The sequence below is a fragment of the Rhinoraja longicauda genome, unplaced genomic scaffold (assembly GCF_053455715.1).
Source record: "Rhinoraja longicauda isolate Sanriku21f unplaced genomic scaffold, sRhiLon1.1 Scf000375, whole genome shotgun sequence".
In the NCBI taxonomy this organism is placed as follows: Eukaryota; Metazoa; Chordata; class Chondrichthyes; order Rajiformes; family Arhynchobatidae; genus Rhinoraja; species Rhinoraja longicauda.
This window is the reverse complement of record NW_027601592.1, coordinates 26392-48735: the sequence shown is the minus strand read 5'-3', so window position 1 is coordinate 48735 and position 22344 is coordinate 26392. Positions and strand designations below refer to the sequence as shown.

Sequence of the window (22344 nt, the reverse complement as noted above, 5' to 3'; positions counted from 1 at the left end):
GAGGTCCTTCCTTCTCGCTGCTGTGAGACTGCACAACCAGCACTGCTCCCAGCAGACCAGTCAACAATAACAGCTAAGAACACACAGGAAACTGATGACAATTTATCCTTGTCTTTACTTTTATTTATAGTGTCTTGCTATCCACTTTGCTGCTGTAACACTGTAAATTTCCCCGGTGTGGGACGAATAAAGGAATATATTATTATTAAGATCACCCCTCATCCTCCTGCGCTCCAAGGAATAAAGTCCCAGCCTGCTCAACCCCTCCCCTCAGCTCAGCCCCTCTAGTGATGGCAACATCCTCGTAAATCTTCTCCGCACCCTTTCCAGCTTGACAACATATTTTCTGTGAGATGGTGCCGAGAACTGACCACAATATTCTGAATGTGACCTCAGTGTGATTCAGCAGCTCGGTGGGACACACTGAGAGTGAAGTGGAAACACACATGAGGGTCTGAACACTGCAGCTTTATCTTCACATGAAGAGACCCCCTACTACAGGTAACCACAGCAGTGGTTCCACTGGGTCTCCCCCATCCCCCTCTAGCCGGACGACCCCAAATACTCCCCACATCGGTCCTCATGCCCCCCTCTGCCCTGCTAACCCACCACCCCCTCACCATACATCCCCTCCACCTGCCCCCCTGCCTCCATCCGACCCCAACCCCCACCATTGCCGGGTGTTCACCACCCCCCCTGACCTCCCCCTTTCAGACACCGAACGTTCTGTCCTCAGCAGAGGCCTTACCTTTGTTCCCCTCCGCCCCCACATCAACCAGTTCCGCGTTGCCATGACGTGGAGCTCTTCTTCCGCCTCCGAGCCTTTTACCATGGGAAGGTCCTGACCCCCCACTGATGACCCCTTCTCCTGTCTCCAACGGACCCCCTCCTCCTGGACCCCCCTGTGTGGCCAACTACCCTCACTAGAACTTTTTATCTCAAACTGCCGTCGTGACATCAGCCGCCTCAAATTCTCCACTCCCCTGACTCACTCTAACCTCTCCCCTCCTGAACGTACAGCCCTCCACTCACTCCGCAAGAACCCGGACTTAATCATTAAACCCGCTGACAAGGGAGGTGCTGTGGTAGTCTGGCGTGCTGACCTCTACCGGTCCGAGGCCAGACGACAACTCTCAGACACCTCTTCCTAACTATCCCTGGACCATGACCCCACCGATAAACACCAGACCTTTATGATCAACACCATCATGGACCTCACCATTTCTGGCGATCTACCCTCCAATGCCTCCAAACTTATAGTTCCCCAGCCCCGCACGGTCCGATTCTACCTCCTACCCAAAATCCATAAACACAACTGTCCCGGCAGACCCATTGTCTCTGCCTGCTCATGTCCCACCGAACTTATTTCCACCTACCTCACCTCCATCCTATCCCCCCAGGTTAAATCCCTCCCCACCTACGTCCAAGACACCTCAAACGCTCTCCATCTCCTCAGATAACTTCTGGTTCCCAGGCCCCCACTCCCTCATCTTCACCATGGATGTCCAGTCACTCTACACTTCCATCCCCCACAAGGATGGTCTCGAAGCCCTCCGTTTCTTCCTCGACCATAGAACCAGCCAATCCCCATCGACCAACACTCTCCACCGCCTAGCAGAGCTGGTTCTTACCCTCAACAACTTCTCCTTTAACTCCTCCCACTTCCTCCAAACCAGAGGCGTAGCTATGGGCACTCGTATAGCTACGCCTGCCTCTTTGTCGGGTACGTCGAACAATCCCTGTTCCAGACGTACACCGGCCCCATCCCCGAACTCTACCTCCGCTACATCGACGACTGCTTTGGTGCTACCTCTTGCACCCATGCAGAACTCACTGACTTCATACATTTCACCACTAATTTCCATCCTGCCCTTAAATATACCTGGACTACCTCCGACATCTCCCTCCCGTTCCTGGACCTCACCATCTCCATCACAGGAGACAGACTAGTGACTGACATCTACTATAAACCCACTGACTCCCACAGCTATCTGGACTACACTTCTTCCCACCCGGTCCCCTGCAAAACGTCTATCCCCTACTCCCAATTCCTCCGTCTACGCCGCATCTGCGCCCGGGATGAGGTGTTTCACACTAGGGCGTCAGAGATGTCCTCGTTCTTCAGGAAACGGGGCTTCCCCTCTTCCACTGTAGATGAGGCTCTCACTAGGGTCTCTTCTACATCCCGCAGCTCCGCTCTTGCTCCCCATCCCCCCACTCGCAACAAGGACAGAATCCCCCTCGTTCTCACCTTCCACCCCACCAGCCAGCTGATCCAACAAATCATCTGCCAACATTTCCGTCACCTACAACGGGACCCCACCACTGACCATATCATCCCATCCCCTCCCTTCTCTGTGTTCCGCAGAGATCGTTCCCTCCGTAACTCCCTGGTCCACTCGTCCCTTCCTACCCAAACCACCCCAACCCCGGGCACTTTCCCCTGCAACCGCACGAGATGCAACACCTGTCCCTTTACCTCCCCCCTCAACTCCATCCAAGGAGCCAAACATTCTTTCCAGGTGAGACAGAGGTTCACCTGCACCTCCTCCAACCTCATCTATTGTATCCACTGCTCCAGATGTCAACCTGTCTACATCGGCGAGACCAAGCGCAGGCTCGGCGATCGCTTCGCTCAACACCAGCGCTCGGTCCGCCTTAACCAACCTGATCTCCCGGTGGCTGAGCACTTCAACTCCCCCTCCCATTCCCAGTCTGACCTTTCTGTCATGGGCCTCCTCCAGTGCCATAGTGAGGCCCACCGGCAATTGGAGGAACTGCACCTCATATTTCACCTGGGCAGCTTGCAGCCCAGTGGTATGAACATCGACTTCTCCAACTTTAGATAGTTCCTCTGACCCTCTCTTCCCCTCCCCCTTCCCAGATCTCCCTCTATCTTCTTGTCTCCACCTATATCCTTCCTTTGTCCCGCCCCCCTGACATCAGTCTGAAGAAGGGTCTCAATAGACAATAGACAATAGGTGCAGGAGTAGGCCATTCAGCCCTTCGAGCCAGCACCGCCATTCACTGTGATCATGGCTGATCACTCTCAATCAGTACCCCGTTCCTGCCTTCTCCCCATACCCCCTCACTCCGCTATCCTTAAGAGCTCTATCCAGCTCTCTCTTGAAAGCATCCAACGAACTGGCCTCCACTGCCTTCTGTGGCAGAGAATTCCACACCTTCACCACTCTCTGACTGAAAAAGTTCTTCCTCATCTCCGTTCTAAATGGCCTACCCCTTATTCTTAAACTGTGGACCCTTGTTCTGGACTCCCCCAACATTGGGAACATGTTTCCTGCCTCTAATGTGTCCAATCCCCTAATTATCTTATATGTTTCAATAAGATCCCCCCTCATCCTTCTAAATTCCAGTGTATACAAGCCCAATCGCTCCAGCCTTTCAACATACGACAGTCCCGCCATTCCGGGAATTAACCTAGTGAACCTACGCTGCACGCCCTCTATAGCAAGAATATCCTTCCTCAAATTTGGAGACCAAAACTGCACACAGTACTCCAGGTGCGGTCCCACCAGGGCCCGGTACAAACTGTAGAAGGACCTCTTTGCTCCTATACTCAACTCCTCTTGTTACGAAGGCCAACATTCCATTGGCTTTCTTCACTGCCTGCTGTACCTGCATGCTTCCTTTCATTGACTGATGCACTAGGACACCCAGATCTCGTTGAACTCCCCCTCCTCCTAACTTGACACCATTCAGATAATAATCTGCCTTTCTATTCTTACTTCCAAAGTGAATAACCTCACACTTATCTACATTAAACTGCATCTGCCATGTATCCGCCCACTCACACAACCTGTCCAAGTCACCCTGCAGCCTTATTGCATCTTCCTCACAATTCACACTACCCCCCAGCTTAGTATCATCTGCAAATTTGATAATGGTACTTTTAATCCCTTCGTCTAAGTCATTAATGTATATCGTAAATAGCTGGGGTCCCAGCACCGAACCTTGCGGTACCCCACTGGTCACTGCCTCCCATTCCGAAAGGGACCCATTTATCCCCACTCTTTGCTTTCTGTCTGTCAACCAATTTTCTATCCATGTCAGTACCCTACCCCCAATACCATGTGCCCTAATTTTGCCCACTAATCTCCTGTGTGGGACCTTGTCGAAGGCTTTCTGAAAGTCAAGGTACACCACATCCACTGACTCTCCCCTGTCAATTTTCCTAGTTACATCCTCAAAAAATTCCAGTAGATTTGTCAAGCATGATTTCTCCTTCGTAAATCCATGCTGACAAGGAATGATCCCGTTACTGCTATCCAAATGCTCAGCAATTTCGTCTTTTATAATTGACTCCAGCATCTTCCCCACCACTGATGTCAGACTAACTGGTCTATAATTACCCGTTTTCTCTCTCCCTCCTGACCCCAAACGTCACCAATTCCCTCTCTCCAGGATGCTGCCTGACCTGCTGAGTTACTCCAGCATTTTGTGAATAAACACCTTTGATTTGTACCAGCATCTGCAGTTATTTTCTTATATTATATATAAGAGACAGAAAGTGGTGGCTCAATCACAACAGGCTGGTGGAGCAGAGCTTTCTCACGCCCACCTACGACAATCAGTCTGAAGAACTGTCCCATCTGTCCATTTCCCCCCAAAATGCAGCCTGGCCCCTTGAGTTCCTCCAGCACTTTGTGTTTTACTCAAGAGCCATTTTGTCCTGCAGCAGTCATCCCATTTTCCCACAGACATAACTATGGTCCTGACATCTTGCATGAAACCCGGGTTTAGCAGCAGAATGCATTTGGATTGAAGTGGTTCATTTGGTCAACTTGTATCAACAGATAATATGGTTAGACAGCTTCCCCTGAAACAACAATGAGCCTTCCTCTTTCTCCTCAGTCACATTTTATCCCACATCACCATTCTGAATACTCTGGCAATAAAGGCTCAGGGCAGGAATTGGAGGAGAGATGATCATTGAGATGAACAGGTTGGACACGTGTGGGATGATCAAGGGGGTAAGGTGTGGGAGGCCCATTGTCCTGGCGGCAGCACTGGTTGGGGTGACAGGGGTCAGCCTGGCTGGACGATGTTGACAATGTCCATCACTGCTGCTCTGCTGGTCTGTGGTGGCTGCAGGCTGTGTCCCACCCGTGGGCTCAGCTCCACCTGCAGGCTGTGTCCCCGTGGGCTCAGCTCCACCTGCAGGCTGTGTCCCACCCGTGGGCTCAGCTCCACCTGCAGGCTGTGTCCCACCCGGGGGCTCGGCCAGGCAACTGCCAGGGTGCAGACGGTGGGACCCCAACCCGAATATGGGCTCCAGCCAGAACCATGGGGACATTGCCCGACACCCGGGTGAGCTGATTTATAAACACACAGCACAGGTTTCCTTACAGATGTGCCGAGGAATTTCTGGGCCCAGTTGATCTTCTGCAGCCCACCCACAGGACTGTGAGAGCTCTCTCTCTCCCTGCAACTATTCCACTAACTCCCCGTGGATCCTCTCCACAGCCGTTATTTCTCTCCCAGGTGCGTGTCCGGGACCCGACACACCAGGTGCGGTCGAAGGGCAAGCGTTCATTTTGCAAAGTGTGTGCCACCTTCTCCTCAGCGCAGCACTGAGTGCAGAGGTGGGGAACAAGCAACAGTGGGTCAGGAAGGCTGTGGGAAACTGGACTCACACAGCACCAAACACACAGCTCATGATGCAGGTCTCTTTATTATTGGCTGAGAAGCTAAGTGAGTACAGTCACCACAGACAGTGAGAGGGACTACAAAGAAATCAAAGCACTGGATCCACTGCTGGGAGGTTGAGTGGACCATTCTGGGGTCTTCTAATGACAGCCCGCTTTGTAGGAACAAACAAAACCAATTGTTACATCACACGGCAGGTCATTCCAAGCTCCAAAATCTAGAAGCAGGAAAAGGGAAAAACATTTACCTGTTAGTCTACAAGCAAATGGAGCTGACACTGGGAATCTGAACTGAATGCTGGAAATACTCAATAGGTCAGGTGGCACGTGTGGAGAGGAAACAGGGAGGTCGTTGGTCAAGAAGATTGTCCCTCTGCTCACTTTGATTTATCGGTGGCTATTTTACATTTACGACCAGTAAATCTAGTTTCACACTCGAGGAAACATCCTCTCGACATCCCCCTACAAATCCTTCACAGTGGGATCGGCCCCTGGCTGGTCACCCCTCAATCTTCTCTCTTGTGGAGAACAAACCCCAGCCTGTTGGATCTTCATGGCCACTCTGTTTTGTGACCAGTTCACTGCTCCACTGCCTCTCAGTCTTTTGTCAAACAGTGTCATGGAACGTCTCACAAGACAGCATGTCCACTCCAACCGGATATACAGAGGTTGAGTAGAATGTTCCTGCATTTAATTCACTTTGAAATGAATCTCAGGACATTCCTTTCACTTTCCTGTCTGTGTTCAGTTCTTTCTTTATGTGTCGTATCTCACTGTATCTCCCTCTAACTCCAGTGTTCCCCCCGTGTCCATTCCTCCTGCACAGTTACAGTCAGTGTCTGTTCCCCTGACTCCAGCATTACATCCCATATATCCTCCACTCACTGCTGGGCAGTCAGTCCAGTTCTGCAGAGCACAGGACCCATGGGGCTGGTTCACCCCTCTGTGTACCAGCGGGTCTGTAGAGGTCAATACTGTGTCTGAAATTAACTTCCAGCAAAACAACATTTCTGTCACGGTTGCACTTACAATGAGTGTGCCCACAATCTTCATTGCCTTGATTGTCAGGTTGATCACGATGCCAATGTCTGTAACTTGATGGAGATCCATCGATCCAAGTGAAAGTCCCTTCCTGTGGGTACAAATCAATGGTCATTGCTGTTGGAATGCTGAGTAAGCTGCCACTGAACTGTACAGGGAGGAGCTGTACATGAGCCGAAGTGACAGCAGAATACGAGCAGCCGGGACAAGTAGGGCAGTGGATGGGAGTTTAAACTATGGAATGGCAGGGTGGGGGAATCTCATGGACGTAACAGAATCCTTGAGATGAAAGTGACAGGATCTGAGAGTGAAGGTCAGGGAAGAGGAGAAATGGTAACTCAGAAAATGAGGAAAAGATGGTCATTGAACACAAATACAAAGTAAGATCTCCCAGAGAAAGACAGATACGCCCAGTGTTATCCGGGTGCGTTTGTATATTCACCCTGTTTCCCAGCGAGTGCTCCGGTTTATGTGAGAGGAAGTAGGTTACAATGAAATGATTGCATGGATGGGGGTGATGGGATTGTACTGGGAGCTGGCGTGGACTCGATGGGCTGAACGGCCTTCTCTGTTGTCAGAAATTATGAAACTAAATCCTGGAACAAAGTCAGCCATTGCAATCATTTCTTTGACCAAGTATCTTGGTTAATGGTGCCCGCCCGGGCCGGGAGGTGGGTTGTTAACTGTACCTAGCGGTTGCCAACTTCCTCACTCCCAAATACGGGACAAGGTGACGTCACCGCCCCGCGCCCCACGTGACATCACCCAGCCAGCGGCCACGTGCTCCCGCTCCACCAATGGCGGCCGCCCGGGCCAGGAGGGGGGTTGCTAACTGTACCTGGCATTTGTCGTTTAGGCCAATCCAGGTGAATTGATTCCTTTGGTTCACTGCAGCAATCACGTTGAAAATGAACGTGTCGTGTTCACTCGAGGTCACAGTAGCCAGGTGCCCGTAATGTGCTTGCTGTTTGCAGAACGCCTGTAAAATAGTTTAGTATCAAAATATTTTATCTGTGAATTAATACATTTCATCCTCTCACATGCCTCCAAATAAATAATCAGGATTAATATTGGAAATGGGCAACTTTGTACATTTGAATCAGAGTTCTTGTTCTTTACTCTCTCTGATGCCAACCCCAGCTCTGAGTTAACTCCTGGATGTGGAGTTTCCCCCGAATCCCAATATTTCACCCACCAGTCGGAGCGATAGAAACGGGAGCCCACGGCCGCAGTGAAGGGCAGCCTGGAACACAGGGCCTCATCGCAGGTATTCAACGACAGGCCACAGTGAAAGGCAGCCTGGAACACAGGGCCTCATCGCAGGTATTCAACGACAGGCCGCAGTGAAGGGCAGCCTGGAACACAGGGCCTCATCGCAGGTATTCAACGACAGGCCGCAGTGAAGGGCAGCCTGGAACACAGGGCCTCATCGCAGGTATTCAACAACAGGCCGCAGTGAAGGGCAGCCTGGAACACAGGGCCTCATTGCAGGTATTCAACAACAGGCCGCAGTGAAGGGCAGCCTGGAACACAGGGCCTCATTGCAGGTATTCAACGACTGGCCGCAGTGAAGGGCAGCCTGGAACACAGGGCCTCATTGCAGGTATTCAACGACTGGCCGCAGTGAAGGGCAGCCTGGAACACAGGGCCTCATCACAGGGCCTTGGTGAGACCGCACCTGGAGTATTGTGTACAGTTTTGGTCTCCTAATCTGAGGAAAGACATTCTAGCCTTAGAGGGAGTACAGAGAAGGTTCACCAGATTGATCCCTGGGATGGCAGGACTTTCATATGAGGAACGACTAGATAGACTGGGCTTGTACTCGCTGGAATTTAGAAGACTGAGGGGGGATCTTATTGAAACATATAAAATTCTTAAGGGGTTGGAGAAGCTAGATGCGGGAAGATTGTTCCCGATGTTGGGGAAGTCCAGAACCAGGGGTCACAGCTTAAGGATAAGGGGGAAGTCTTTTAGGACCGAGTTGAGAAAACATTTCTTCACACAGAGACTGGTGAGTCTGTGGAATTCTCTGCCACAGAAGGTAGTTGAGGCCAGTTCATTGGCTATATTTAAGAGGGAGTTAGATGTGGCACTTGTGGTTAAAGGGATCAGGGGGTATGGAGAGAAGGCAGGTACAGGTTACTGAGCTGGATGATCAGCCATGATCATATTGAATGGCGGTGCAGGCTCGAAGGGCCGAATGGCCTACTCCTGCACCTATTTTCTATGTTTCTATGTATTCAACGACAGGCTGTGCTGTGAGTTCATGGGAATGAACCAGCAGAGAGCAATGTTCCCCTGGCCTCCCAGAACAACCACTAGTTTCAGGGACTTACCTCAGCATCTGACCAGGTCTTATTGTGACTGAAAAACTGATAACAGGATCTTAATTTAGGAAAATAAAACCAGTTTTCAGCACACGGCCCTTCGGATAAGGCACGCATTTCAAGGTCTTGCTGAGTCTCCTCCGGTCCCAAGGAATCGGTCGTCCCTGTCAGTTAAGGAGAATTCAGATTTAAACCAACTCACCGACCAAAGGGCCTTCCTCAGTGAGTCCCGTTTGTCTGCATTTGGCCCCTCTCCTCTCATCCTTTCCGATCCATGAACCCGTCCAAGTGGCCTTGTAACATTGTAGATGTACCTGCCTGCCCCACTACCTCTGGCACCCTCATTGTGAATAACATCCCTCCAGTGTTTCTGCCCTACACTGTGATATCTATGTTCTATTGCTGCACCTCATGAATTTATAACCCCCCCCCCCCCCCTTATAACTCAATCCCACCACACCTGGTAACACCATGTCCTGGTGGGGTCTCACCAACATCTTGTAAGGCTGTAACATGGATCCCAACTCCTTTAATCCGATGAGGGCAAGCGTGCCAAACACCTTCTTCACCACCTTGTCCACCTGAACCACTACTTTCACAGAGCTATGTGATCGTATCCTGAGCTGAGAAAAGGGCAATGGGTAGAAGACATTGGTTGGATTTGTCCGCAGTCACCCAGCAGTTTGGCCCACAGCAGGGGTGGCCACGTCACTGAGCTGCAAACTGGAAGTGTCCTGAGCTAATGCTGCCACCACCATCATCAGGTAAGACAGGAGAGAAGCAATGGTTGGCAATTAAAGAATTAACCCACAGTTCATAACAGATAGAGAGCCATTTAAGAAACAACAACTACAGAGGAAAGTGTGGTCCAAGCGTGGCCATTGTTTAAACAAGACTGCTCCGAGCCGGGAAACCATGAAGTCCAGGATCAGGAGCCGCATCTTCCCTACAACCACCAGGCGACTCAACACAACGTACAAATAGGCTCTGAAATAGAGAGACTTTGGGGCATTATTTTAGACGGCACCATTATTGTTTGTTTATTTGTCTGTTCATTTAGTAAATTAACTGAATTGTCTTTGCTGTTTATCATGGGTTTTACAGAGTACTATCATCATATCATATCATATATATACATCCGGAAACAGGCCTTTTCGGCCCACCAAGTCCGTGCCGCCCAGTGATCCCCGCACATTAACACTATCCTACACCCACTAGGGACAATTTTTTTACATTTACCCAGCCAATTAACCTACATACCTGTACGTCTTTGGAGTGTGGGAGGAAACCGAAGATCTCGGAGAAAACCCACGCAGGTCACGGGGAGAACGTACAAACTCCTTACAGTGCAGCACCCGTAGTCAGGATCGAACCTGAGTCGATGGCGCTGCATTCGCTGTAAAGCAGCAACTCTACCGCTGCGCTACCGTGCCGTACTATAGTTCACACATTAGTTAGTGTGGTGCAAGTAAGGATTTCATTATTCCATTTCAGGACATTTGACAATAAAACACTGTTGACTCGTGACTCTGAAATGTCCGTGCTATAGGGCAGTGAAATGAAGGTTACCCAGACTGATTCCTGGGAAGGAGGGAACTGTGACAATAGACAATAGGTGCAGGAGGAGGCCATTCGGCCCTTTGAGCCAGCACCACCATTCAATGTGATCATGGCTGATCATTCTCAATCAGTATCCCGTTCCTGCCTTCTCCCCATACCCCCTGACTCTGCTATCCTTAAGAGCTCTATCTAGCTCTCTCTTGAATGCATTCAGAGAATTGGCCTCCACTGCCTTCTGAGGCAGAGAATTCCACAGATTTACAACTCTGACTGAAAATGTTTTTCCTCATCTCCATTCTAAATGGCCTACCCCTTATTCTTAAACTGTGGCCCTTAGTTCTGGACTCCCCCAACATTGGGAACATGTTTCCTGCCTCTAACGTGTCCAACCCCTTAATAATCTTATGTTTCGATAAGATCCCCTCTCATCCTTCTAAATTCCAGAGTATACAAGCCTAGTCGTTCCAGTCTTTCAACATATGACAGTCCTGCCATTCCGGGAATTAACCTAGTAAACCTACGCTGCACGCCCTCAATAGCAAGAATATCCTTCCTCAAATCTGGAGACCAAAACTGCAAACAGTACTCCAGGTGCGGTCTCACTTGGGTCCTGTACAACTGCAGAAGGACCTCTTTGCTCCTATACTCAACTCCTCTTGTTATGAAGGCCAACATTCCATTGGCTTTCTTCACTGCTGCTGTACCTGCATGCTTCCTTTCCGTGACTGATGCACTAGGACACCCAGATCTCGTTGTACGTCCCCTTTTCCTAACTTGACACCATTCAGATAATAATCTAATTGCTAATGTTTCTTTTAATCCCTTCATCCAAGTCAGTAATGTATATGGTAAATTGTTGCAGTCCCAGCATCGAGCCTTGCGGTACCCCACAGGTCACTGCCTGCCATTCTGAAAGGGACCCATTTATCCCCACTCTTTGCTTTCTGTCTGCCAACCAATTTTCTATCCATGTCAGTACCCTACCTCCAATACCATGTGCTCTAATTTTGCCCACTAATCTCCTATGAGGGACCTTGTCGAAGGCTTTCTGAAAGTCGAGGTACACCACATCCACCGGCTCTCCACCGTCAATTTTCCTAGTTACATCCTCAAAGAATTCCAGAAGATTAGTCAAGTATGATTTCCCCTTCGTAAATCCATGCTGACTCGGAATGATCCTGTTACTGCTAACCAAATGCTCCGCAATTTCGTCTTTTATAAGTGACTCCAGCATCTTCCCCACCACTTATGTCAGACTAACTGGTCTATAATTTCCCGTTTTCTCTCCCCCTCCTTTCTTAAAATGTGGGATAACATTAGCTACCCTCCAATCCACCTGAATCTATAGAACATTGGAAAATGATCACCAATGCATCCACAATTTCTAGAGCCACCTCCTTAAGTACCCTGTTCCACAAACTCCCATGTTCCACAGTCCCAACACAGTGCCTGTGCATTCATTCCTCACCCCAATGTATTTCTAACGCTCCTGGAACCAATGGACCTTACCTGCCACATCACTGGCAAGCAGTGCGGTCAGCACCAAAACACACATCAGCATCATGTTTCCTTCCTTGAACCTGAAACACAAGAAAACGATTGATGATTAGTGTCAAGTTTCACAGTGAAGGTGGGCATCTCCTGCTGCCGTTCCCACCTCTCTCTCTCCCAGCTCTCCGTGTCGATGAGGTTTCCAATGCTGTTGCATCTTATATACCTGTAGTTCTGGCATCTTGGAGGCTTTTGGAACCATTGGAATCAACGCAATTGGCTGCAGCAATCATTGTAAAACTCCTGATGACCAATCACTGACTGACAGATTAGAACAAGATGAACAGGAAGCCACAGAAATGTCTTGTGATCTCCAAGTGTGACTGTACAATGTGGCACTGTATCTGAACACTTCATGGTCCCATTATCTGGTTATGACATGTCCAATTAATATTATCAATGGGGACAATTAAGATGGACAATCTAGGCAAATATTTCCAAAACAACTGACTATTTATGCAAACCATTTCACTCGTTCCTATTTTCACTCTGGGGTGGGACTGATTGATGGGCCAAATGGCCCTTTCTTTCTCTGGGTTTTCTCTTGTTCCCCAAACACTTCCCACTCTAAAGGCAGAGCAAGTGGGCCCTTTGACCCATTGTACTTTCAGCTTCATCGTCAACCCCTGGTAGAATCACAGAATGATACAATGATACTGCACAGAAGGATGCCATTTGGCCCATCCTATCTGTGCCATCTCTTTGATCGTGTGATTCATTTAACACAATTCTCCTGCTCTTTCCCGGAACCACTGGAAATTGTTCTTTCACACATTTCGCCAAGTCCTTTGAAAGTTATTGTTGACTCTGCTTCCACCAGCCTTTCAATCGTCAGTTTCAGTTCATGACAACTTCCTGAACAAAACGGATTCCTCCTGTCCCCTCTGATCCATTTGCAAATGGAGGCAGTTACGCCGGCTAGAGTAACTGCTTCCAACATGGACCGTGGTGACATGGAGAGTGGGACTACAAGTGATGCAGGCAGGGGAACAAGGTGCGGACTGAGTGGGAGGACAGTAGGATGCAACCTGATCAGGGCAATGTGGTTCGTGGCCATTCGACAGGGAACAGGGAAGAAAATATGTTGAAAGACTGGAGCGACTCGGCTTGTATACACTGGAATTTAGAAAGATGAGAGGGGATCTTATCGAAAAACATATCAGATTATTAAGGGATTGGACACGTTAGAGGCAAGAAACATGTTCCCAATGTTGGGGGAGTCCAGAGCCAGGGGCCACAGTTTAAGAATAAGGGGTAGGCCATTTAGAACGGAGATGAGGGTAAACTTTTTCAGTCAGAGAGTTGTGTATCTGAAATTCACTGCCTTTCCATCTTGGGACATGAGTATTGCTGTGAGATGTGCACTTGCAAAGTTTGGAGACATTATTGTGTCTTTCCTAATCTCCTCTGAGGATATTTGTTAAAGGGACAAGCATTTGTTGTGAGTTTAGTGTCACACAGAGGTTGGAGCTTCATTATACAGTAGAGTCATAGAGTGATACAGTGTGGAAACAGGCCCTTTGGCCCAACTTGCCCACACCGGCCAACATGTCCCAGCTACACTAGTCATAGAGTGATACAGTGTGGAAACAGGCCCTTTGGCCCAACTTGCCCACACCGGCCAACATGTCCCAGCTACACTAGTCATAGAGTGATACAGTGCGGAAACAGGTCCTTTGGCCCAACTTGCCCACACCGGCCAACATGTCCCAGCTACACTAATCCCACCTGCTGGCATTTGGCCCATATCCTTCCAAACCTGTCCTGTCCATGAACCTAACTGTTTCTTAAAGGTAAATAGTCCCAGCCTCAACTGCCTCCTCTGGCAGCTTGTTCCATAACCCCACCACTCTTTGTGTGAAAATGTTACCCCTCAGATTCCTATTAAATATTTTAACCTTAAAGCTACAGTATGTTCTCTTGTGATTCACCTACTCTGGGCCAGAGACTGTGTGCTTCTTCATCCCAAGTGCGTGAAGGAGAGATATAGGAGGTCCTTCCTTCCCGCTGCTGTGAGACTGCACAACCAGCACTGCTCCCAGCAGACGAGTCAACAATAACAGCTAAGAACACACAGGAAACTGATGACAATTTATCCTTGTCTTTACTTTTATTTATAGTGTCTTGCTATCCACTTTGCTGCTGTAACACTGTAAATTTCCACGGTGTGGGACGAATAAAGGAATATATTATTATTAAGATCACCCCTCATCCTCCTGCGCTCCAAGAAATAAAGTCCCAGCCTGCTCAACCCCTCCCCTCAGCTCAGCCCCTCTAGTGATGGCAACATCCTCGTAAATCTTCTCCGCACCCTTTCCAGCTTGACAACATATTTTCTGTGAGATGGTGCCGAGAACTGACCACAATATTCTGAATGTGACCTCAGTGTGATTCAGCAGCTCAGTGGGACACACTGAGAGTGAAGTGGAAACACACATGAGGGTCTGAACACTGCAGCTTCAACTTCACATGAAAAGAGAAAGAATGTGGTGGCTCAACCACAACAGGCTGGTGGAGCAGAGCTTTCTCACGCCCACCTACGACAATCAGTCTGAAGAACAGTCCCATCTGTCCATTTCCCCCCAAAAATGCAGCCTGGCCCCTTGAGTTCCTCCAGCACTTTGTGTTTTACTCAAGAGACATTTTGTCCTGCAGCATTCATCCCATTTTCCCACAGACATAACTATGGTCCTGACATCTTGCATGAAACCCGGGTTTAGCAGCAGAATGCATTTGGATTGAAGTGGTTCATTTGGTCAACTTGTATCAACAGCTAATATGATTAGACAGCTTCCCCTGAAACAACAATGAGCCTTCCTCTTTCTCCTCAGTCACATTTTATCCCACATCACCATTCTGAATACTCTGGCAATAAAGGCTCAGGGCAGGAATTGGAGGAGAGATGATCATTGAGATGAACAGGTTGGACACGTGTGGGATGATCAAGGGGGTAAGGTGTGGGAGGCCCATTGTCCTGGCGGCAGCACTGGTTGGGGTGACAGGGGTCAGCCTGGCCAGACGATGTTGACAATGTCCATCACTGCTGCTCTGCTGGTCTGTGGTGGCTGCAGGCTGTGTCCCCGTGGGCTCAGCTCCACCTGCAGGCTGTGTCCCCGTGGGCTCAGCTCCACCTGCAGGCTGTGTCCCACCCGTGGGCTCAGCTCCACCTGCAGGCTGTGTCCCACCCGTGGGGTCAGCTCCACCTGCAGGCTGTGTCCCCGTGGGCTCAGCTCCACCTGCAGGCTGTGTCCCACCCGTGGGCTCAGCTCCACCTGCAGGCTGTGTCCCACCTGTGGGCTCAGCTCCACCTGCAGGCTGTGTCCCCGTGGGCTCAGCTCCACCTGCAGGCTGTGTCCCACCCGGGGGCTCGGCCAGGCAACTGCCAGGGTGCAGACGGTGGGACCCCAACCCGAATATGGGCTCCAGCCAGAACCATGGGGACATTGCCCGACACCCGGGTGAGCTGATTTATAAACACACAGCACAGGTTTCCTTACAGATGTGCCGAGGAATTTCTGGGCCCAGTTGATCTTCTGCAGCCCACCCACAGGACTGTGAGAGCTCTCCCTCTCCCTGCAACTATTCCACTAACTCCCCGTGGATCCTCTCCACAGCCGTTATTTCTCTCCCAGGTGCGTGTCCGGGACCCGACACACCAGGTGCGGTCGAAGGGCAAGCGTTCATTTTGCAAAGTGTGTGCCACCTTCTCCTCAGCGCAGCACTGAGTGCAGAGGTGGGGAACAAGCAACAGTGGGTCAGGAAGGCTGTGGGAAACTGGACTCACACAGCACCAAACACACAGCTCATGATGCAGGTCTCTTTATTATTGGCTGAGAAGCTAAGCGTGTACAGTCACCACAGACAGTGAGAGCGACTACAAAGAAATCAAAGCACTGGATCCACTGCTGGGAGGTTGAGTGGACCATTCTGGAGTCTTCTAATGACAGCCCGGTTTGTAGGAACAAACAAAACCAATTTTTCTATCACACGGCAGGTCATTCCAAGCTCCATTATCTAGAAGCAGGAAAAGAGAAAAACATTGACCTGTTAGTCTACAAGCAAATGGAGCTGACACTGGGAATCTGAACTGAATGCTGGAAATACCCAATAGGTCAGGTGGCATGTGTGGAGAGGAAACAGGGAGGTCGTTGGTCAAGAAGATTGTCCCTCCGCTCACTTTGATTTATCGGTGGCTATTTTACATTTGCGACCAGTAAATCTAGTTTCACACTCGAGGAAACATCCTCTCGACATCCCCCTACAAATCCTTCACAGTGGGATCGGCCCCTGGCTGGTCACCCCTCAATCTTCTCTCTTGTGGAGAACAAACCCCAGCCTGTTGGATCTTCATGGCCACTCTGTTTTGTGACCAGTTCACTGCTCCACTGCCTCTCAGTCTTTTGTCAAACAGTGTCATGGAACGTCTCACAGGACAGCATGTCCACTCCAACCGGATATACAGAGGTTGAGCAGAATGTTCCTGCATTTTATTCACTTTGAAATGAATCTCAGGACATTCCTTTCACTTTCCTGTCTGTGTTCAGTTCTTTCTTTATGTGTCGTATCTCACTGTATCTCCCTCTAACTCCAGTGTTCCCCCCTTGTACATTCCTCCTGCACAGTTACAGTCAGTGTCTGTTCCCCTGACTCCAGCATTACATCCCATATATCCTCCACTCACTGCTGGGCAGTCAGTCCAGTTCTGCAGAGCACAGGACCCATGGGGCTGGTTCACCCCTCTGTGTACCAGCGGGTCTGTAGAGGTCAATACTGTGTCTGAAATTAACTTCCAGCAAAACAACATTTCTGTCACGGTTGCACTTACAATGAGTGTGCCCACAATCTTCATTGCGTTGATTGTCAGGTTGATTACGATTCCAATGTCTGTAACTTGATGGAGATCCATCGATCCAAGTGAAAGTCCCTTCCTGTGGGTACAAATCAATGGTCATTGCTGTTGGAATGCTGAGTAAGCTGCCACTGAACTGTACAGGGAGGAGCTGTACATGAGCCGAAGTGACAGCAGAATACGAGCAGCCGGGACAAGTAGGGCAGTGGATGGGAGTTTAAACTATGGAATGGCAGGGTGGGGGAATCTCATGGACGTAACAGAATCCTTGAGATGAAAGTGACAGGATCTGAGAGTGAAGGTCAGGGAAGAGGAGAAATGGTAACTCAGAAAATGAGGAAAAGATGGTCATTGAACACAAATACAAAATCAGATCTCCCAGAGAAAGACAGATACGCCCAGTGTTATCCGAGTGCGTTTGTATATTCACCCTGTTTCCCAGCGAGTGCTCCGGTTTATGTGAGAGGAAGTAGGTTACAATGAAATGACTGCATGGATGGGGGTGATGGGATTGTACTGGGAGCTGGCTTGGACTAGATGGGCTGAACGGACTTCTCTGTTGTCAGAAATTATGAAACTAAATCCTGGAACAAAGTCAGCCATTGCAATCATTTCTTTGACCAAGTATCTTGGTTAATGGTGCCCGCCCGGGCCGGGAGGGGGGTTGTTAACTGTACCTAGCGGTTGCCAACTTCCTCACTCCCAAATACGGGACAAGGTGACGTCACCGCCCCGCGCCCCACGTGACCTCACCCAGCCAGCGGCCACGTGCTCCCGCTCCACCAATGGCGGCCGCCTGGGCCGGGAGGGGGGTTGCTAACTGTACCTCACATCTGTCGTTTAGGCCAATCCAGACGAATGGATTCCCTTTGATCACTGCAGCAATCACGTTGGTAATGAACGTGTCGTGTTCACTCGAGATCACAGTAGCCAGGTGCCCGTAATGTGCTTGCTGTTTGCAGAACGCCTGTAAAATAGTTTAGTATCAAAATATTTTATCTGTGAATTAATACGTTTCATCCTCTCACATGCCTCCAAATAAATAATTAGGATTAATATTGGAAATGGGCAACTTTGTACATTTTGAATCAGAGTTCTTGTTCTTTAATCTCTCTGATGCCAACCCCAGCTCTGAGTTAACTCCTGGATGTGGAGTTTCCCCCGAATCCCAATATTTCACCCACCGGTCGGAGCGATAGAAACGGGAGCCCACGGCCGCAGTGAAGGGCAGCCTGGAACACAGGGCCTCATCGCAGGTATTCAACGACAGGCCGCAGTGAAGGGCAGGCTGGAACACAGGGCCTCATCGCAGGTATTCAACGACAGGCCACAGTGAAGGGCAGCCTGGAACACAGGGCCTCATCGCAGGTATTCAACGACAGGCCGCAGTGAAGGGCAGCCTGGAACACAGAGCCTCATCGCAGGTAATCAACGACAGGCTGTGCTGTGAGTTCATGGGAATGAACCAGCAGAGAGCAATGTTCCCCTGGCCTCCCAGAACAACCACTAGTTTCAGGGACTTACCTCAGCATCTGACCAGGTCTTATTGTCACTGAAAAACTGATAACAGGATGTTAATTTAGGAAAATAAAACCAGTTTTCAGCACACGGCCCTTCGGATAAGGCGCGCATTTCAAGGTCTTGCTGAGTCTCCTCCGGTTCCAAGGAATCGGTCGTCCCTGTCAGTTAAGGAGAATTCAGATTTAAACCAACTCACCGACCAAAGGGCCTTCCTCAGCGAGTCCCGTTTGTCTGCATTTGGCCCCTCTCCTCTCATCCTTTCCGATCCATGAACCCGTCCAAGTGGCCTTGTAACATTGTAGATGTACCTGCCTGCCCCACTACCTCTGGCACCCTCATTGTGAATAACATCCCTCCAGTGTTTCTGCCCTACACTGTGATATCTATGTTCTATTGCTGCACCTCATGAATTTATAACCCCCCCCCCCCCCCTTATAACTCAATCCCACCACACCTGGTAACACCATGTCCTGGTGGGGTCTCACCAACATCTTGTAAGGCTGTAACATGGATCCCAACTCCTTTAATCTTCGATGAGGGCAAGCGTGCCAAACACCTTCTTCACCACCTTGTCCACCTGAACCACTACTTTCACAGAGCTATGTGATCGTATCCTGAGCTGAGAAAAGGGCAATGGGTAGAAGACATTGGTTGGATTTGTCCGCAGTCACCCAGCAGTTTGGCCCACAGCAGGGGTGGCCACGTCACTGAGCTGTAAACTGGAAGTGTCCTGAGCTAATGCTGCCACCACCATCATCAGGTAAGACAGGAGAGAAGCAATGGTTGGCAATTAAAGAATTAACCCACAGTTCATAACAGAAAGAGAGCCATTTAAGAAACACCAACTACAGAGGAAAGTGTGGTCCAAGCGTGGCCATTGTTTAAACAAGACTGCTCCGAGCCGGGAAACCATGAAGTCCAGGATCAGGAGCCGCTTCTTCCCTACAACCACCAGGCGACTCAACACAACAACGTACAAATAGGCTCTGAAATAGAGAGACTTTGGGGCATTATTTCTCGTTGTACGTCCCCTTTTCCTAACTTAACACCATTCAGATAATAATCTGCCTTCCTATTCTTACCACCAAAGTGGATAACCTCACACTTATCCACATTAAACTGCATCTGCCATGCATCCGCCCACTCACACAACCTGTCCAAGTCACCCTGCAAACTCATAGTATCTTCCTCACAGTTCGCACTGCCACCCAACTTTATATCATCTGAAAATTTGCTAATGGTACTTTTAATCCCTTCATCCAAGTCATTAATGTATATTGTAAATAGCTGCGGTCCCAGCACCGAGCCTTGTGGTACCCCACTAGTCACTGCCTGCCATTCTGAAAGGGACCCATTTATCCCCAATCTTTGCTTTCTGTCTGCCAACCAATTTTCTATCCATGTCAGTACCCTACCCCCAATACCATGTGCTCTAATTTTGTGCTCAAATGCTCCGCAATTTCAATAGACAATAGGTGCAGGAGGAGGCTATTCGGCCCTTCGAGCCAGCACCGCCACTCAATGTGATCATGGCTGATCATTCTCAATCAGTACCCCGTTCCTGCCTTCTCCCTATACCCCCTGACTCCACTATCCTTAAGAGCTCTTTTATAATTGACTCCAGCACCACTGATGTCAGTCTATAATTTCCCGTTTTCTCTCTCCCTCCTTTCTTAAAAAGTGGGTTAACGTTAGCTACCCTCCAATCCACAGGAACTGATCCTGAATCTATAGAACATTGGAAAATGTTCACCAATGCATCCACAATTTCTAGAGCCACCTCCTTAAGTACCCTGTTCCACAAACTCCAATGTTCCACAGTCCCAACACAATGCCTGTGCATTCATTCCTCACCCCAATGTATTTCTAACGCTCCTGGAACCAATGGACCTTACCTGCCACATCACTGGCAAGCAGTGCAGTCAGCACCAAAACACACATCAGCATCATGTTTCCTTCCTTGAACCTGAAACACAAGAAAACGATTGATGATTAGTGTCAAGTTTCACAGTGAAGGTGGGCATCTCCTGCTGCCGTTCCCACCTCTCTCTCTCCCAGCTCTCCGTGTCGATGAGGTTTCCAATGCTGTTGCATCTTATATACCTGTAGTTCTGGCATCTTGGAGGCTTTTGGAACCATTGGAATCAACGCAATTGGCTGCAGCAATCATTGTAAAACTCCTGATGACCAATCACTGACTGACAGATTAGAACAAGATAAACAGGAAGCCACAGAAATGTCTTGTGATCTCCAAGTGTGACTGTACAATGTGGCACTGTATCTGAACACTTCATGGTCCCATTATCTGGTTATGACATGTCCAATTAATATTATCAATGGAGACAATTAAGATGGACAATCTAGGCAAATATTTCCAAAACAACTGACTATTTATGCAGACCATTTCACTCGTTCCTATTTTCACTCTGGGGTGGGACTGACTGATGGGCCAAATGGCCCTTTCTTTCTCTGGGTTTTCTCTTGTTCCCCAAACATTTCCCACTGTAAAGGCAGAGCAAGTGGTCCATTGGACCCATTGTACTTTCACCTTCATCGTCAACCCCTGGTCGAATCACAGCATGATACAATGATACTGCACAGAAGGAAGCCATTTGGCCCATCCTATCTGTGCCATCTCTTTGAACGTGTGATTCATTTAACACAATTCTCCTGCTCTTTCCCGGAACCACTGGAAATTGTTCTTTCACACATTTCGCCAAGTCCTTTGAAAGTTATTGTTGACTCTGCTTCCACCAGCCTTTCAATCGTCAGTTTCAGTTCATGACAACTTCCTGAACAAAACGGATTCCTCCTGTCCCCTCTGATCCATTTGCAAATGGAGGCAGTTACGCCGGCTAGAGTAACTGCTTCCAACATGGACCGTGGTGACATGGAGAGTGGGACTACAAGTGATGCAGGCAGGGGAACAAGGTGCGGACTGAGTGGGAGGACAGTAGGATGCAACCTGATCAGGGCAATGTGGTTCGTGGCCATTCGACAGGGAACAGGGAAGAAAATATGTTGAAAGACTGGAGCGACTAGGCTTGTATACACTGGAATTTAGAAAGATGAGAGGGGATCTTATCGAAAAACATATCAGATTATTAAGGGATTGGACACGTTAGAGGCAAGAAACATGTTCCCAATGTTGGGGGAGACCAGAGCCAGGGGCCACAGTTTAAGAATAAGGGGTAGGCCATTTAGAACGGAGATGAGGGTAAACTTTTTCAGTCAGAGAGTTGTGAATCTGAAATTCACTGCCTTTCCATCTTGGGACATGAGTATTGCTGTGAGATGTGCACTTGCAAAGTTTGGAGACATTATTGTGTCTTTCCTAATCTCCTCTGAGGATATTTGTTAAAGGGACAAGCATTTGTTGTGAGTTTAGTGTCACACAGAGGTTGGAGCTTCATTATACAGTAGAGTCATAGAGTGATACAGTGTGGAAACAGGCCCTTTGGCCCAACTTGCCCACACCGGCCAACATGTCCCAGCTACACTAGTCATAGAGTGATACAGTGTGGAAACAGGCCCTTTGGCCCAACTTGCCCACACCGGCCAACATGTCCCAGCTACACTAGTCATAGAGTGATACAGTGCGGAAACAGGTCCTTTGGCCCAACTTGCCCACACCGGCCAACATGTCCCAGCTACACTAATCCCACCTGCTGGCATTTGGCCCATATCCTTCCAAACCTGTCCTGTCCATGAACCTAACTGTTTCTTAAAGGTAAATAGTCCCAGCCTCAACTGCCTCCTCTGGCAGCTTGTTCCATAACCCCACCACTCTTTGTGTGAAAATGTTACCCCTCAGATTCCTATTAAATAT

The 22344-nt window shown here is 49.2% G+C and overlaps 2 protein-coding genes across 2 annotated transcripts; both read right to left on the bottom strand.

Annotated features, from left to right (window-relative positions):
* Window positions 1-5807: 5807 nt before the first annotated feature.
* On the bottom strand, window positions 5808-12158 carry LOC144590870 (C-type lectin mannose-binding isoform-like). Its single transcript, XM_078395253.1, has 5 exons — window positions 12104-12158; window positions 9044-9198; window positions 7546-7686; window positions 6696-6798; window positions 5808-5884 (listed from the first exon to the last, which is right to left on the bottom strand). The coding sequence occupies exons 1-5, from the start codon at window positions 12156-12158 to the stop codon at window positions 5808-5810; spliced, it is 531 nt and encodes a 176-aa protein (XP_078251379.1).
* Window positions 12159-15964: 3806 nt separating this feature from the next.
* On the bottom strand, window positions 15965-20477 carry LOC144590871 (C-type lectin mannose-binding isoform-like). The gene is made up of 5 exons (XM_078395254.1): window positions 20411-20477; window positions 18519-18673; window positions 17821-17961; window positions 16971-17073; window positions 15965-16159 (listed from the first exon to the last, which is right to left on the bottom strand). Exons 1-5 carry the CDS (start codon window positions 20463-20465, stop codon window positions 16083-16085), a joined length of 531 nt encoding a protein of 176 aa, XP_078251380.1. The 5' UTR covers window positions 20466-20477; the 3' UTR covers window positions 15965-16082.
* Window positions 20478-22344: the final 1867 nt, after the last annotated feature.